At 48.1% G+C, this 18,786-nt stretch overlaps 1 protein-coding gene across 2 annotated transcripts in view; it reads right to left on the reverse strand.

The window, feature by feature from the left end:
* LOC119159970 (uncharacterized) overlaps positions 1-18,786 on the reverse strand; it is a 144,943-nt gene that overhangs the window by 29,036 nt on the left and 97,121 nt on the right. For both annotated transcript variants that reach the window (XM_075890082.1, XM_037412750.2), the window contains 2 exons: positions 15,123-15,166; positions 4,638-4,727 (listed from right to left, as the gene is read on the reverse strand). In XM_075890082.1, coding sequence (XP_075746197.1) covers positions 4,638-4,727; positions 15,123-15,166 — 134 coding nt within the window. The remainder of the gene's footprint in view (positions 1-4,637; positions 4,728-15,122; positions 15,167-18,786) is intronic.

Genomic DNA, 18,786 nt, shown 5'->3' on the forward strand with positions numbered 1-18,786 from the left:
GAAGGGGAGGGCCATCGTATGGCATCCTAGCTTTTCTCAAGCGGGCACAAAAGTCTGCACGAATTACGGGAAGTGAAGCATCTGTGTCTACCAGTGCATCTGTCTTTATATACCTTCAACATACACCAATAATACATTTGATGTGCGGTCAGGAGGAGTTTATCGCAGTTCAAAAGATGCAGCTTTCCCTCCCAAACCTGCACTGTTTAGTTTTTCAGTTGGTGGTCGGGAATTGAAGTTATAGGTCGGAGGGGAGAAGAGGAACGCCGCATCGGTGAAGGTGACCGATGACGTGAGAAACGGGAACTGCCAACTGAGCCAAAGTTCTGCAGAGACGCCGACCGACGTGTGCTGTTCTGATACAGTCGGCGATAGGGTCGTCTAGTGGGGTAAAAGTCGTCCCGTTCAAAGTCATCATACCTTCGTCTTTCGTCTTGCTGACGGCGTCGGCAAAACCTTGAAATATGACCACGGATGCCGCAATAGAACAAGTCGGCCGCGTAGTGCGCCGGGCATTGTAAGGCTGGGAAGAAGGTCGCGGTGCGAAGGAGTTGAGCGAACCATGCAATTCGGGCGCTGGTAGCTGCATTGGGCTTTGCTGAGGTGCAGTTGTCCTAGCAGCGACCCGAGCATAAGTTGGAATGGCCACAGGATATGAGGTCAGGCTTTGAAGGGGCGCAGGTGTTGTTGCAGCAACGTGAGCATAACTTGGTATGGACACGAGATATGAGCTCGGAATTGGTGTGCCGCTGATGAAGGCCAGTTCCTCCCTCACGACCTCACGTAAACTAGTAGCAGGTGGCATCGTTCGAATATCAAGGTGGCTCGATGAAGCTTGTGCATGAAGTTCCTTGCGGATGATAGAGCGGATCAATGTACGCAGCTCTGTTGTGACATGACTAAGTCAAGCATATCAGGTTGCACCCGAGTGGTCTGAAGCTCCTCAAAGCGCTGACAGGTAGTGACATCGGCTACGGTCTGGGGATTCTGCACCACAAGCGGATTAAAAGCGACAATAGCAATGCGCCTTTTAGCAGGTGGCGCACATGGTCGTTTTCCGCCATATAGTTGTCGATGCGGCGGCAAAGGGTGAGAACATTTTCAACATAAGAAGTGTAAGGCTCGCCGGGGCGTTGAAAACGTGCACCGAGTCTCTTCTTGGCGATACCCGAGCTCACTGATGGGTTGGCGAAAATCTGGTGGAGGTGACGTGAGACGAAAAATGGCAGCATATCCACCGGGTGAATGATGGAGAGTGCGGCGAAGCATCCGTCCGTCCATTCGTTCTTGCTTCCGTCCATGCGTCCGTCTGTGTGACCATCCGTGCGTCCATCCACCCATCCGTGCGTGTGTCTGTTCGTGCGTCCGCACGTTCATCCATGCGTCCGTCCCTGCGTTCGTTCATGCATCCGCCCCTGAGTCTATACATGCGTCTATCCTGTCCGTGCAACCATCCGTGCGTCCGTCCATGCATCTCTCTGTGTGTCAGTTCGTTCATCTAGTCAGCACTACAAGTACCACCATCTCGTATCGTTTCATCATATATTCCGCATATAGAAGCACCGCCATCCAGCTGACATTCCAAGGACTAAACGAGAAGTGGCACACGCACATTTTATTAGTGCTTGCGCTTCGTGTTTACTTCCCATCGTTAACCACCTCGAATTCATGGTATTTCCTAGTTCACTGTATTCATGGCACTGCGGGCCCAACGCTTGCTAAACCTTTCTAAAACCAAGAAGGTTACGCACAGCGAGTATAACGAAGCAACCCTTTCTTGTCAGATAGTGCTTGTGACGAAGCAGGGAAAGCGAGAGCAGACGACGGAGTGGCCGATCGCTGGAAGGCGAGAAAAACGAAGGAGCTCGGGCTGCAGAGAAGATTAAGAAGGGCGCGCGCAGGCGAGACAGTTTTTTTTTGGAACGCCGGCAGAACGGGCGGCAGGTTGTTGGAGAACCCGCATCTACGCGCGAGGTTCGCATACACAGGGCGCCTGTCTTCGGGACAGCGAGCGCCTCACGGTCCTCGCCTGGCAAGACCTGGGACGCGGCCTGCTGCTCTCGGAGAACCCGCACCTACGCGCGAGGTTCCAGATTGTCCACCGCCGTCGAGACGAGCGTCGCAAGGTCCTGGCCTGGCGCGGACGAGCCCTGTCTGGCTACCGGCTACCGAGCGACGGTTCGTTCACTCGGCCCTTAACCCCTGCTGCTGCTACGTCGTTGCCACACCGGACATCTACCCGACGACGATTACGTCATCACAGGGACTCAACCAGCCCACAGCCTCCTGGTCCCCAAGCACCGCCACGTGAGACAATTGACTAGTAGTGTACGCTGCCGCTTTATGTATTTCGTGTGTGTATGCTGTCAAATACAATTGTAGTGTGGTTTGTTAACGTCAGATACCGTCTCCTCCATCCGCAACGCGTCACACGCTCTGCGGCGCGACGAACCTCACCAACAAACATCACAGTGCTCAATGTACATGCCAGTGGCTGTTATTGAGGAATGAGAGACAGGAGAGTTCGGCTTTTAGTTAACGCGTACGCTGCGAACTTTTTATTGTTCAACAACGCAGAGGAGAAACCTCCCACCGGCACCACCTTGCAGGTCAAAGCGTAAGACATGTTACGCACTACTGCGAGAGACAAACGGGGGCCCCTTTAAAAAGCTTTGCCCCTAAAACCACGTTTTTGCGACGCCGCTCAAGTAGAATGCAACGAGAGGGAGTTTCGCAAGCTCATCCCAGTTGATGGCGCTCTCGCGGTCATTCTCCTCTAGCCAGTCTTCAACGTCCTCCCCCGGAAGTCCTGCGAACAGTGGAGGATCTTTTTGAGGGCTGGTGACAGCGTGAGAGGCGTTTCTTGGCGATGGGTGCGGTGGTGAAGCTGGCGCGCTGGGCTGGTCGGCTTGCGACATTTCGGAACCCAGGTCGTTTAAGAGGGGGCATGAACGGAGCTCCAAGGATGTACGCTGGGTGCCCAAGAGCATGAGAGGACGCAGGAACCGGGCAGCACTCTCCACCACTTGTAATAAGGCGTCCAGTACCCTCAAGACTTTCCTTTATCGTCTCGAGTATGTGTATGTGCAGATGAAACGCATAAGTAATGCTCAATATATATATATATATATATATATATATATATATATATATATATATATATATATATATATATATATATATGAATGAGATCTAACAGACAGTAATGCCAAGGAATGTACAAGGGAAGTTATTAGAACCAATGAAATGTAAATAAGAAGAAAGAAGAAAGAAAAGTGGATGAAAAAATAACCAGCCATGAGCAGGAATCGAACCTACGACCTTCGAATAATGCGTTCGATGCTCTAACCACTGAGCTATCACAGCGGCCTTCCCTTCATCCACTTTCTTGGGTTTATATGTGAATTTAGAAGTAGGAGTGACCGTCAGCGCCATCTATAAGCCAAAGAACGAGTGTGAAAACACTCTTATTCGCATGTTTGGCGTCACGTAGCACGTGAACTTATTATGAGTTGGCAGCTGATTAATTGTCCCTCTTATACAACCTAAACACACCAAGTCTGCCAGTACGAGACCCTCGTTCAAAGAAATAAGGGAAAGAAGTGTATACCTAAGGGCTCGTTTTTTCGTGTTTTAACACAATATTAATGAGATTTAACAGACAGTAATGCCAAGGAATGTACAGGGGAAGTTATTAGAACCAATGAAATGTAAATAAGAAGAAAGAAGAAAGAAAAGTGGATGAAAAAATAACCAGCCGTGAGCAGGAATCAAACCTACGACCTTCGAATAACGCGTTCGATGCTTTAACCACTGAGCTATCACAGCGGCCTTAATCAGCTGCCCGCTCATAATTAATCACAATTAATCAGCTGCCCGCTCATACTAGGTTCACGTGCTACGTGACGCCAAACATGCGAATAAGACTGTTTTCACACTCGTTCTTTGGCCTATAGATGGCGCTGACTGTCACTCCTACTTCTAAATTCACATATAAACCCAAAAAAGGGGATGGAGGGAAGGCCGCTGTGATAGCTCAGTGGTTAGAGCATCGAACGCGTTATTCGAAGGTCGTAGGTTCAATTCCTGCTCACGGCTGGTTATTTTTTCATCCACTTTTCTTTCTTCTTTCTTCTTTTTACATTTCATTGGTTCTAATAACTTCCCCTGTATATTCTTTGGCATTACTGTCTGTTAGATCTCAATAATATTGTGTTAAAACACGGAAAAACAAGCCCTTAGGTATACACTTCTTTCCCTTATATATATATATATATATATATATATATATATATATATATATATATATATATATATATATATATATATATATATATATATATATATATATATATATATATATATATATATATATATATATATATATATATATATATATATATATATATATATATATATATATATATATATATATATATATATGACGGTGATGGCAAAAACCAGCCGCTAGTGTGCATACAATTGCTATTGCAACACAAAATAGGAGCCTCTGCTCATGAGGAGCTGTGGAAAAAACGCCGTGAAATATGACCTCTCATAAATGGAAGCCAGACACTGCGGTAACCACGCTTTCAGCAGGAAGAATGCATAAAAACCTTGATTTAATTCGCACTTACGATGCACAGTGTGTCATTCGGCAATGGTTGTATTCTCTCTGATGAGCCGTCGTCCGCGCTCAGGCAGGATTCCGTACAGTTAACAGGAATCTAAAAAAATAAATTGCATAAATTGATTAACGGGCTTGCTGAATGGCGTGGCACTCAGCTCAAAAGACCTGAAAAGTTAGTAATGGAACTCACGTATACCGAGATTCCAAGAATAAAACGGAGCACTTGAGCGGTGGCCGAGCTGTGCACACCTGTGTACGAGTGTGCTCTCTGAGAAGCGTGGTTTTTTATTTGCAAACAAATATTATAAGACCATCTTCTAGAGGATTTTCCTTCATAAATAACAATGAATTTTCTCATAAAGCACCTTGGAACGAAGTTTAATGAAGGTTGGCTACAGCTCGCATGATCCGTTTTACTCTAAGAGCACTTGTACAGCTGGTCAAAAATATTGGCCATATCGTATACTGGCTGGAGCGGTCACTTTAGCTGCCTCTTTCGACAGTCACTGTATAGTTCAGCACGCCGCAGTGTGGCGTCTCTTGAATATAGACAAATGCTTTGAGTTTTTCCGGCACACCATTGTACGCAAAATGTTTTGCGTGTACCAATACCGAGCGAGAACTGAAATGACGGACGGGTGGACAAAGGCACGGATGCACGGATTGACAGATGGACAGACAGGCAGTTGCACGGACGGACATATGCACGAATGAATGGACGAAAGCACACACCGATGCATGGATCGACGGATGGATAGACGCATGGGCGGATGGACGGATGGATAGACGCACGGACGGAAGCAAGAACGAACGGACGGACGCAAGTGCGGCCGTACTGACGGACACTTCGCCCCACTTATCATCATTCAGGTCATGGATATGCTGTGATTTTTCAAGCTGAGCATTGGGGCAGTTCTACCGATTCTACCACAGATCACCGCAAGGCTTTGTGCGTGACTTTGTCAGGAAGGAAAAGGAGGGCAGGAAGTAAAAGCCTTAACAGCGGACGCGGAAATGGCTGGGTGCACGTGGTTCTGCGAACACCAGACATGGCAGATTATTCTGATTTTTCAAATACACTTGCAGGACGAAAGAACGCAAAACAATAGCCACTATAGCCGGTGAGAACCATAGAATAAAGAATTGGCAGATCCCACGCACAGTGGAAATCGATTATATGCGAAGCACGAATGAGAAAGGCGGATATGTCCTCCTAAAATTAGCACAACGTTACGAGGTGGAGGTGAATGATGCCGAACATGACTTCCGTGTCATGATTATCATGTTTTAATGTGTCGTTTACCTCACGTGATACCGATTCACGTCACGGGATACCAAATTTAGTATATCTGGAGCTAGCGAAATTACCACGAGCACGCTATTAGCGCAGTATATTGTCATGTTCTTACATGACACGCGTGTCAAGATTATCATTTTGCACCAGGAATATCTTTTCTCATCCATTGACGTCACTTAACACCAAAATTGGTATATGTAGAGCTATCAAAACGGCCGCGAGCACATCATGAGAAAGGTATATAACACTATTACTCACTATCCCTCAAGAGAAAGGTATATAAGAGCTGTAACTTGCTGGTACTTAGCTATGGAGCAGAAACCTGGAGACTAACAAAGAGGTTTCAGCTCAAATTGAGGACGACGCAGCGAGCAATGGAAAGAAAAATGGTAGGTGTAACCTTAAGAGACAAAAAGAGAGCAGAGTGGATTAGGGAACAAACCGGAGTTAAAGATACCATAGCTGAAATCAAGAAGAAGAAATGGACATGGACCGGGCATGTAACGCGTAGACAGGATAACCGCTGGTCGTTAAAGGTAATTAACTGGATTCCCAGAGAAGGCAAGTGGGTTAGGGGGACACGGAAGGTTAGGTGGGCCGATGAGATTAAGAAGTTTGCGGTGTGGAGAAGCCGCCGAACACTGAAATGGGTCGAGAATTCTGCAGCGAAGACAACAACGTCATCGAGGTAACACAAGCACGCGTGTGCCATTTCAAGTTGCGCAGAACGGTGTCCACCATGCGCTCAAATGTCGCAGGTGCATTACACAGACCAAACGGCATGACGTTGAATTCGTACAAGCCGTCGGGTGTGATGAAGGCAGTCTTCGGTCGAGCGTCATCAGCCAGGGGTACTTGCCAGTACCCCGAGCGCAGATTGAGAGAAGAAAAAAATTGGGCTCCGTGAAGGCTGTCATTTGCATCGTCGATACGCGGTAGTGGGTAGACATCCTTGTGAGTGATCTTATTGAGCCATCTGTAGTCCACACAGAACCGCACAGAACCATCTTTCTTCGCAACAAGAACAATGGGAGACGCCCATGTACTGTCCGAGGGCCGAATGACGTCGCGTCGGAGCATATCGTCAACTTGCTCGTTAATTTCCCGGCGTTCAGCAGGCGACACGCGGTATGGACGTTGCCGTAATGGTGGATGGGCACCAGTGTCGATACGATGCGTTACAGTGGACGCGCGAACGAGAGAACTTCGCCCGACATCGAAAGAAGAACGGTATTCTTGCAACAGGTCTAGAAGCTGGGAACGCTGTACTGACGTAAGGTTGTCGTCAATGTATGGGCCAAATACATCAGAAGACGATGGGTCAGAAGTAGACACAGCACTGATGATACGTGAATGAGGACAACGGGAGTCTTCGGGTACGCCCAGGACTTGTGCGTCGTTGACTGGTTCCACTCTGCCGAGACATTTCCCTCGAACCAATGTAACAGTGTACGGGGATGGGTTGGTCACGAAAATAGCGGCGTTGGCCTGGGTGATTTGCACGGTCGCGAAAGGTACTAGGAACCTTTTCCTTCTGGAAGCATGGTCGGATGGCGAAACGAGTGCAATTGTGTAGGAGAGACCGGCAAGTAGACCGATACAGCCATCGTCGAGCTTGGAGGCACTATAGTATCGTCTTTCACAAGAATCTTGCTCAGTGTCGAGGGACCATCTTCTGGCGTCAAATGCGAGAAGGGCGAGAGTTCAATTTCGGCGGCAGCACAATGAATGACAGCGTCGTTGCGGGAGAGAAAATCCCATCCAAGGATGACGTCATGAGAGCATGCAGGAATGACGATGAATTGGGCGACATACAGAACGTCCTCAACGACAACGCGAGCTGTGCAGCCTGCTGTAGGATTAATACGATGTGAGCTAGCGGTACGAAGGGACAGTCCAGAAATCGGGGTCGTCACTTTTCGAAGCAAGCGGCAAAGGTTTTCGCTTATAACTGATACCGCAGCTCCAGTGTCAATAAGAGCAGATGCATGAACACCGTCCACAAGCACGTCAATGACATTAGATGGGCGGCTCTGAGGGCTTTCACAATGCGATAGCGTCGCAGTCTTTGCCTCTGGAACTGCGACGGCTAGTTTTCCCGCTCATGAGCAGAACTTTGCCGCATGGGGGACAGAGACCGACGTCGTGGAGACGGCGACCTTCGAGCAGATGGACCTGGGCGAGACGACAGTGGCACAGACGGCAGTTCGTCGTTATACGAACGGCTAAGGTGGCCAGCAACAGGAGAAGAAATGGGAGCCGGCTGTAGTCGAGAGCAATAACGGGCTACGTGACCGGCGTAATTACGACGCCGATGACCGGCAGTGGCTACTCGGGATACCCCGCAGTCTGTGGTCGGAGATACGTGAATCCTTCCATTCTGATCCACAGTCTGCGCACTCTGGAGTATTCAAAACCTACCGTCGCATTAGACAACGCTACTTCTGGCGCGGGATGTACCGCTACGTCCAGCAGTTCGTTCGCTCCTGTCTCGCTTGCCAATGCCGCAAACCATCCGCACACATGTCACCAGCCGGTCTGCAACCGTCACCTTGCTCTGACCGTCCGTTTGGGCACATAGGTATCGATTTGTATGGACCACTCCCTCTGACGTCCACTGGCAACCGCTGGGCCATCGTCACTGTAGCTCATTTAACGTGATACGCCAAAACCGCCACTCTCCCTGCGGCTACTGCGCGTGATGTTGCGTCCTTCCTACTACATCGATTTATACTGCGCCACGGTTCACGCCAGGAGCTTCTCAGCGATCGCAGCCGTGTCTTCTTGTCAGAAGTCGTCGACGCCATTCTCACTGAGTGCCATTCTGTCCACCGCAAAACTACTGCTTACCACCCGCAGATGAATGGCCTGACCGAACGCTTTAACCGCACCCTCCGCGACATGCTGCCGATGTACGTCACCACCAACCAAACGAATTGGGATACCATACTGCCCTTCGTCACCTACGCCTAGAACACCGCCCCTCAAAGCACGACTGGTTTTTCACCTTTCTTTTTGCTGTACGGAAGGCACCTGTCACACACCATCGACACGATACACCCGTACACGCCGGATACATCTGAGTGTACACCTATTTCCGACACCACCAGGCTTGCTGAATTGTGTCGCGAGCTTGCGAATACTTTTACGACGCATGAGCAAGAGCGGCAGAAGAGTATTCGTGATGGCTCCGCCACTTCTGAGCCCACGTTCCTTCCTGGTGCGCTTGATGGCTCTCAATCCCGACCTCTGTAGCTGGCCTTTCTTCCAAACTGCTCCCGAAATATGAAGGTCCCTACCGCGTGATCGAGCGCACATCTCCGGTCAACTATCTTATCGAGCATATTGAACAATCTTCGGACATGCGCCGCCGCGGGCGCGACATAGTCAACGTGGAGCGCCTGAAGGTTTACTATGACCCGCTCGTAGTGACAAGCTGTTAGGTCGCCAGGCGGCTCCCTCTTCGACCCCTGGGTAATTGTGGAGAAGCCGCCGAACACTGATATGGGTCGAACTCTCAAGTGCTTTCTAGTGGGTCTGCCCAAAAAGAACGCCGTTCGCGCGGAGAGTCCGTGCTTGACTGTTACTGTCGACATTGTGTAGACTCGCTGTGTGCCGGCTAATAAACGCCATAACAGCGGGTATAAATTGGCAGCAGCAAGCACAGGACCGGGTTAACTGGCGGAACATGGGAGAGGCCTTTGTCCTGCAGTGGACGTAGTCAGGCTGATGATAATGATGATGATAACTCGAATGTAACATTGAGGCGTGCTCACAGAGCGACGCTACCTTAGCAAAACGCGGGCACTCTATAGCCTGACGCAATGCGCGACTGACGAGGCCAGCGTCCGTCAACGCACCCCGATGACACCCGGTGCGAAATGCTGCATGCTGCATTTCGCACCGATGCGTTAGTCAGACAACGCTGCGTCTCCCTCTTTCGTAACAGAGGGACGCTGGACGCACTAAAACGCGCATGCCTCAAAGCAACGCAGCGCGGCGCGCGCCGGGAGTATTTGACAGGACCGGCGCTTGACCTCCTAACGCCGGCGTGACGTGTTGCAATCAACGCCTGCAAGCACGCGCACCACATCACGTCGAAATGTATTGGCGTCTTGACTGTGGCATGTTGTCATGTTCTCACAAGATACACATCTCATGATTATCATGTTTTCACCCGTCACATACTTTTGTCATTCACTGACGTCACGTAATACCAAATTTGGCATGTGTGAAGCTAGCGAAACATCCTTGAGCGCATCGTGAGTGTGGAACATAGTCAAGTTGTTACATGACACGCATGTCATGATTATCATGTTTCTATGTGTGATATACCTATGTCTTCCGTAGGCGTCGTGTAATACCAAGTTTCGTACATGTGAAGCTGGCGAAACGGCCACGAGCGCGTCATGAGTGTAGCTTGTAGTCTTGTTGTTACATGAGACGCATCTGTTTATCATATTTGCACCAGTGTCACACCTTCGTCATCCATTCAAGTCCCGTAATACCAAATTTGGTATAAGTGCAGCTAGCGAAACGGCCGCTAGTGCATCAATAGCATGGCATGTAGCCATGTTGATATATATATGACATGAATGTCATAATCTTTATGTTAGGATCTGTCGCTTGTATTCGCCATGCACTCATTTCATACCAGTTTTGCAACACGCCATGTGAACGAAACCTCCAAAATGATACAAGACCATGAAGTGACATTCATGACATCCATGTCATGATTTTCATGTTATGACTAGTCAGTTATGTTCTTCATACAATGTTATGTCATACAAAGTTTGGTATCGATACCATTATCGAAATGGCCAGAAGAGCTAGAAGTCGTAGATAGATAGATAGATAGATAGATAGATAGATAGATAGATAGATAGATAGATAGATAGATAGATAGATAGATAGATAGATAGATAGATAGATAGATAGATAGATAGATAGATAGATAGATAGATAGATAGATAGATAGATAGATAGATAGATAGATAGATAGATAGATAGATAGATAGATAGATAGATAGATAGATAGATAGATAGATAGATAGATAGATAGATAGATAGATAGATAGATAGATAGATAGATAGATAGATACGCTTAATACGCTTTTTGTGCTCTGCGGATTTTTGTAATGCCAAGTAAAAAAGGTTAGGAGCCTCGTCAAGCTGCTAACATAGCAGCTTTTTGCTCTTATCCTTGCGTTTTATTTTTCGCAAATCTGTGAAGAAGATGCTCAATAAAACTGAAACTGAAACTGAAACTTAATGTTGCCGAAGTTTGCTAAAAAATGCTTCGCATGTAATAAAAGGTAAAACAAAATCACCTTCCCCCCAAATGCTTCACATAACATTGATTGGTAAGGTACGTGCGATCTGCAGAATTTTTAGGGGTGAAGCTCCTTAAAGCGGCATCCGTTTGTCCCTAGTCGTAGTACGTAACATGTGTTACGCTTTGACCTGCAAGGTGGTGCCGGTGGGAGATTTCTCCTGTGCGTTGTTGAACAATAAAAAATTCGCAGCGTGCGCGTTAACAAAGAGCCGAATTCTCCTGTCTCTCATTCCTCATTAGCAGCCATTGGCATTTGCATTGAGCATTATCTGACAAGAAAGGGTTGCTACGTTATACTCACTGGGCGTAACCTCGTTAGATTTAGAAAGGTTTAGCGAGCGTTGGGCCGCAGTGCCATGAATACAGTGAACTAGTATATACCATGAACTCGAGGTGGTTAACGGTGGGAAGTAGATCAGAAGAACAAGCCGTAAGAAAGTGTGCGTGTGCCACTTCTCGTTTAGTCCTTGGAATGTCCGCTGGATGGCGGGGCTTCTATATGCGGAACATATGATGAAAAGATGCGAGATGATGGTACTTGGAGTATTGACTAGATGGACGAACGGACTCACAGACAGATGCATGGACGGACGCATGAATGGCTGCACGGGCGGATGGAGGCATGGACGGACGTAGGGGCGGATGCACGAGCAAACACAGGGACGGACGCATGGATGGACGTGCGGACGCACAAACGGACGCACGCACGGACGGCTGGATGGACGCATGGATGATGACACAGATGGACGAATGTACGGACGGAAGCAAGAACAAATGAACGGATGGACGCTGCGCCCTACTCTGCATCTTTCACCCCATGAATATTGTTACGGGGAATAAAGTATACACTGATGAACAAATGTGTACTGGTGAATATACTGGCGAGCTAATGCGTACGACGCTGCTGCAGTCCGAGCACGTTCCCGTTCAGCACTTCGTCGTGAGGACCAGGGACTAGATGAGGGTTCGATTATGCCCTTATCAAGCATTTTATCGACTTCTCGCTGTATAATAGCACGCTCTGGGGCTGACACACGGTAGGGTCGTCGGCGAATGGGTCGAGCGTCACCGGTGTCGATGCGATGGGTTACTACAGATGTCTGGCCCAAATTACGGTAGCTGAAGTCAAAGATGTCCTGATAAGGAGCAAGCACACGGCAGAAAGCAGAGACTTGTTCAGAGGTGAGCTTGTCAGATAGCATTGGCTTGAAAAGGTCGGAACAGGAACGTGACGAGAACGACGTTGATGAAAAATCGGGTGGCGAATTGGTGGTTAGAGCGGAAACTGTGTGGTCGACCAGTGGTGTAAGATGCGCAAGTGACATGCCGCGAGGAATAACTTGCGCTGAGAGGCCGAAATTGAGGACGGGAAACGAAGTTCGGTTGTCCTTAACGGTAACCACCGTGTTGGGGAGTGCAACATTGCGTGTCATGGCGACGTCAGAAATCGGGGCAGCAACATAATCACCATCGGGTACTGCAGGATATGGCGAGAGTTGGACTTGGACTGCGGCTTGCGGCGGAAGTCTAAGGAAATCGACAGAGCGTAGACGAGGTGGGCTGGTAGAGACGGTCTCCGAAAAGGATGGTAGTTCGAGCTGAAGAAGACCTTTGGAACAGTCAATGAGCGCAGCGTGTGAAGTCAGAAAGTCGAGTCCAAGGATTAGGTCATGAGGGCAATTTTCCAGTACAGCGAACAAAACTGAAGTTTGATGCTTAGAAATTGTTAATCGCGCAGTGCACATTCCAAGCACAGCAGGAGTACTCCCATCCGCGGTACGAACGGTAGGTGCAATCGCAGGCGTCAGAACTTTTTTGAGGCGGCGGCGGAGGTCTGAGCTCATCACAGATATTTGTGCACCGGTATCAATAAGAGCCGTTATAGGTAAATCATCAACGAGAATTGTTAGGAGGTTGCACCGCTGGTCGGGAGTAATCAGAGGATTTGCAGTCCAAGTCGTGTATGCAGCGTCACCTCCGGGGGCTGCACCGGTTAGTTTTCCGAGCGACGGTCGTAAGGAGACCGAGAACGGCGGGGTTGGGGCGAGCGGGACTGACGACGCACGGGCGATGGCGAGCGGCTGGTCCGACGTTCTGGATTATACTCTGCACCTGTCTCAGCACGGTAGGACGGGGCATAAGGTGCACGTTCAGAGCGAGGCCGCCAATCATAGAAGCTCGGTCGAGGTGATGAGGTCCACCGGCTGCGGCAATGGCGAGCGATGTGTCCTATCCGATGGCACGTAAAACATATGGGCCGATCATCATGAGTGCGCCATTCAGCTGGGTTTCGTCGTGGCGCGAACGTGCGGTTCGGAGTGGCAGCCGCAACGACTGGAGCCGAGCTGGAAGTAGCAGAGGCATTTTGATGAGGTGGCGAAATGCCCATATTCGCGATCTCTTGGCGAACCACGGCCTGTATCATTGAAACAGCACCGAGGTTGTGTCCTAACGCGCTGACGGTAGACATAGCGGGAGCCATGGCCTCGAGTTCCCGACGGACTATTCTGGTGACGTTTTCTGGCGCTGGTGGTTGGTGTAGTGTGGGCAAATCTTCGCAAGAGGACGTAGCTGCCGTGTTGGGAAGGCGGTCAAATCGGTGAACTATGCGCCTACTTTTTGCCTGTTCGAAGCGACGACATGCTTCGATGACCGACTCCACCGTCGAGCAGTCCTTGCACAGGAGAAAATTGAAGGCGTCATCCGCAATTCCTTTCAGGATGTGTCCGACTTTGTCCTCGTCGAGCATGTCCTTGTCGACCTTGCGGCACAAAACCAACACGTCCTGAATGTACGCGATGTACGGCTCCGTGGATGTCTGGGCACGAGTCGCAAGCTCTTTCTTTGCGGCCACTTGATGTCCGATGGGTTTCCCAAATAGATAGCGCAATTTCTGCTTACAGACGTCCCAGCTAGTCAACTCTTCTTGATGTGTCTCGTACCAGAGTTTTGCCGTGCCATGCAAGTAGAAGATGATGTTCGCCAGCATAAGCGTTGGACCCCAATGGTTGCTGCTGCTGACGCGCTCATATTGAACAAGCCAGTCATCGACGTCTATGCCACTTGTGCCGTTGAATGGACCTGGGTCACGAGGTTGCACCACAACGATCGGCTGCGGGGCTGACGGATCTTGTTGACATTGAGTAGCCTGGTCAGTCATCGTGGTAGCTGCAATGCGCCGTCCGCTGCGAAGATCCAGCTCGTTGGGCTGTATAGCGAGTGGTACCCCGCACCTTCCACCAATGATGTTACGGGGAATAAAGTATACACTGATGAACAAATGTGTACTGGCGAATATACTGGCGAGCTAATGCGTACGACGCTGCTGCAGTCCGAGAACGTTCCCGTTCAGCACTTCGTCGTCGTCATCCTCAGGCATCTACTTAGCCCGTGACAATATGTTACTATTTTTTTTTCTATCTACGCTATACTTTATCTAAAGCTTTTGTTATATCTGCTAATTCTACTCAGATATGACATAAAATACAGCATGGGGAAATTTCAAGGAAATTTTGGCCCTAGGTCCGTAAACCTTTCTTCGCTACCTTGTGAAGCACGAAAGTTGCTCACATGGCCTCGGCAAAGTTTAAAATCGCTCACAATGAGTGCATGCACTAATTCATTTTTATTGATAGTTATGAACTTCTGTGAGCCGTATATTGATATAGTTTGTCATAAATCGTTGTCAATAATCCTGAAAATGAATAAACTACCGTGAAAAATTTAAGCACATTTGTTGCAAAAGATCATTGGGATACACTTTCACCACACATTTGATTAGCATATAACTTTGATTATTAGAAATGGAACCTGGTAGGAAACTTCGGAATTTTTTCAGTAAGGAGGAAAGTATGACATACCGCACCGTAAGGTGTTCTAAGACCATCCACAAAGCAGAGATCACCTGTGGCAAAAAAAGGGGTTGGTAATTGCAAAAGGTGTTTGTATACGCTTTCCATGGGCTTCCATTCTTCGTCACTGTCCACAGCAATATCTAGGCAACAATTTTTTCTACCACAAACATACTCTCTGCATTCTTTAAAACTTGTCCAAATTAATTAAAAAAGAAGCTACCCTTTATTCTGAAGTTTTTTTTAATACGAACACAGCCTTCTTAAAGGGGTTACGAAAACATGTGTGAATGATATCATAATTTAGTGTAGCGCCATGACGTGCGGTCAGTGGACAGAGATACAACCAGAGCATAGCGCGGTCTTGGGCCGATTTGGATGCGCGAGCTGCAGTCACTTCTGCATACGCCAACGCCCCAATAAGGCTGAAACCACGGCACGGCTTCGTTATTCCCATTTCTTGCTCAACTATAGCATCCAACATAAAAGGGGATACCTTTCACATCTTGTTGCTCAGCTTTTGACAATAAAAATGGCTGCGTATCTCCATGATTTGCTGCAAAAGCCGTTGAAAGACTGTAGTCTTCTGTCTGGAGGCATAGTGAAGGATAAGGCGCCAAGTAGCATTAGGTGAAAAAAAATGAAATTTTTTTTAGAAAGCAGTGCCACTGGTCGGAGGTAGCACCCCCAAATTTTTCCTACGAAGCATCGGACACACAACGTCGGCGACTTGGAGTCTGTCTGTCTATCTTTCTATCTATCTATCTATCTATCTATCTGTCTATCTATCTATCTATCTATCTATCTATCTATCTATCTATCTGTCTATCTATCTATCTATCTATCTATCTATCTATCTATCTATCTATCTATCTGGTCGCCTACGACTTTTAGCTCTCCTGGCCGTTTCGATAATGGCATCGATACCAAACCTGGTATGGCACAACAAGACTGTATGAAGAACATAACTAGCTAGTCATAACATGAAAATCGTGTCATGAATGTCATAATCTACATTTCATATTCTTGCTGCTCTTGCAGTGGTTTCGTTCAAATGACATGTTGCAAAACTGCTATGGTATGGCTTGATTGCATGGCGAACACAAGCGACATATCCTAACATGAAAATCATGACATGCGTGTCATGTAACAACATGCAACATGTCGCGCTCATGATGCGCTCATCGCCGTTTCGCTAGCGTCACATATACTAAACTTTGTATTACAGTACGTGAATGGATGACGAAGGTAGGTGACTGGTACAATTATGAAAATCATGAGATGCGTGTCTTGTAACAACATGACTACATGCTACGCTCATGGCGCGCTGGCGGCCGTTTCACTAGTTTCACTTATACCAAATTCGGTATTACGGGACGTGAGTGGATTGCGAAGGTATGATACTGGTCCCAATATGATAAACATGAGATACGTGTCATGTAACAACATGAGTACATGCTACGTTCATGATGCGCTCGCGGCCGTTTCGCTAGCTTCACATGTACGAAGCTCGGTATTACGTGACGCGAACGGGCCACATAGGTAAATAATACCTACAAGCATGATAATCACGACATCCGTGTCATGTAACAACATGACTACATGCCACACTAATGATGCGCTCGTAGCCGTTTCGCTAGCTTCACATATGCCAAATTTGGTATTACGTGACGCCAATGGATGATGAAGGTATGTGACTAGTGCAAACATGACAATCATGAGATGCGTGTCATGTGAGAACATCACTGCATGTCACAGTCAAGGCGCCAATACATTTCGACGAGACGCGGAGCGCGTGCTCGCCGTCGTTTATTTCGACGCGTCACGCCAGCGTTGCCAGGCCAGGTGCCGATCCTGCCATATACTCGCAGGCGCGCACCGGGCTGCGCTGCTTTGACGCATGCGCGTTTCAGCGCGTCCGGCGTCCCTCCCTCACGAAAAAAGTGAGACGCAGTGTTGTCTGGGTAACGCATTGGCGCGAAATGCAGCATGTCGCCTTTCGCGCCGGTCGTCTTGAGGCTGTGCCGACGGACGCTGGTCGCGCCTGGCATCAGACAATAGAGAGTTTTAGTACTGCGTACGCTGCGTACGTGGCAGCGTTGCGTACGTGGGACGCCACGTTCTACGTAGTGCACATCCGCAGACCGCGACGCGCACGTATCGCATTTTGTACGCAGCCGCTACGTACGCCCGCATGAGATGCGTACGTGCGTACGTATGAGGTGATCGCGCTGCTCTCGAACAAGTTCGTGACAGCGCGACACTTCGTTTTGCAAAATGGCGGCATCGAGGGCAAGCACCAACCGGCTCTGTGGCTTAAAATATGGCCATGATCTGGCTATAACACTTGGATTGGCTCAAATTGGCTGCCAACAACACGTGCTTCTATTTTGATCTACCAGATGGCACAACACGCTTCACGCTCGTTACGCACGCGGGTACTACCGCGTACTAAAAGCCGATTAGTGGCAAACGACGCCACGTAACGCAAGGCGCTTGCGTGATGCGTACGTAGCACCAGTCCGCAGTACTAAAACTCTCTACTCTCTATTAGAGTACTCACGTTTTGCTAACGTAGCGTTGCTTTTCCTGACTGCGCGCGCGTTAACGCTATATTGGAGTATATTAGGTTCTTCATGATGCGCTCGCGGCCTTTTGCTTGCTCCACATATGCCAAAGTTGGTGTTACGTGACGTCAATGGATGACAAAATATATGACTGGTGCAAACATGATAATCTTGACACGCGTGTCATGTAAGAACTTGGCAACATACCACACTCATAGCGTGCTCGCGGCCTTTTCGCTAGATCCACATATACCAAATTATCTATCACGTGACTTGAATGAATGACGAAGGTAAATGGCACATCCAAACATGGTACCCCTGACACGGAAGTCATGTGCGGCATCATTTACCTCCACCTCGTAATGTGCGCTGATTTTAAAGTGACACATCAACATTTCTCATTCTTGCTTCGCATATCATCGATTCCCACTGTACGTGTGATCTGCCATTTTTTATTTTTCACAGCGTCGCTTTTTGAATGCGAAGTATTTCTTACCGAACTTCAATGACTTTGATCATAACTATCTATCTATCTATCTATCTTTCTATTTATCTATCTATCTATCTATCTAGCCGACTACGACTTTTAGCTCTCCTGGTCGTTCTGGTAATGGTATCGATACCAAAGATGGTGTGGCATAACATGACTCTATGACAAGCATAAGTGACTAGTCATAACATGAAAATCATGTACGTCATGAATGTTATAATTTGAATTTCATGGTCTTGCTGCTCTCGCGGTGGTTTCGTTCACATGACACGTTGTAAAACTGGTGTGGTATGACGTGACTGCATGACGAACACAAGCGAAACCTGACGTGAAAATTATGATTGCATGTCATCAAAGTCATGACTACACGCCACGCTCATGGTGCACTCGCGGCCGTTTCACTAGCGTCGCATACACCAAATTTAGTATTACGGGACTTGAATGGATGATGAAGGTATGTGATTGGGGTAAACATGATAATCATACAATACGTGTCTTGTAACAACATGACTACATGCCGCGTTCATGGTGCGCTCGCGGCCGTTTCGCTAGCTTCACATATACTAGGTTTGATATTACGGGACGTGAAGAGAGAGAAAAGAAAACATTTATTGGT

The sequence above is a fragment of the Rhipicephalus microplus genome, chromosome 3, assembly GCF_043290135.1.
Source record: "Rhipicephalus microplus isolate Deutch F79 chromosome 3, USDA_Rmic, whole genome shotgun sequence".
NCBI classification, from domain to species: domain Eukaryota; kingdom Metazoa; phylum Arthropoda; class Arachnida; order Ixodida; family Ixodidae; genus Rhipicephalus; species Rhipicephalus microplus.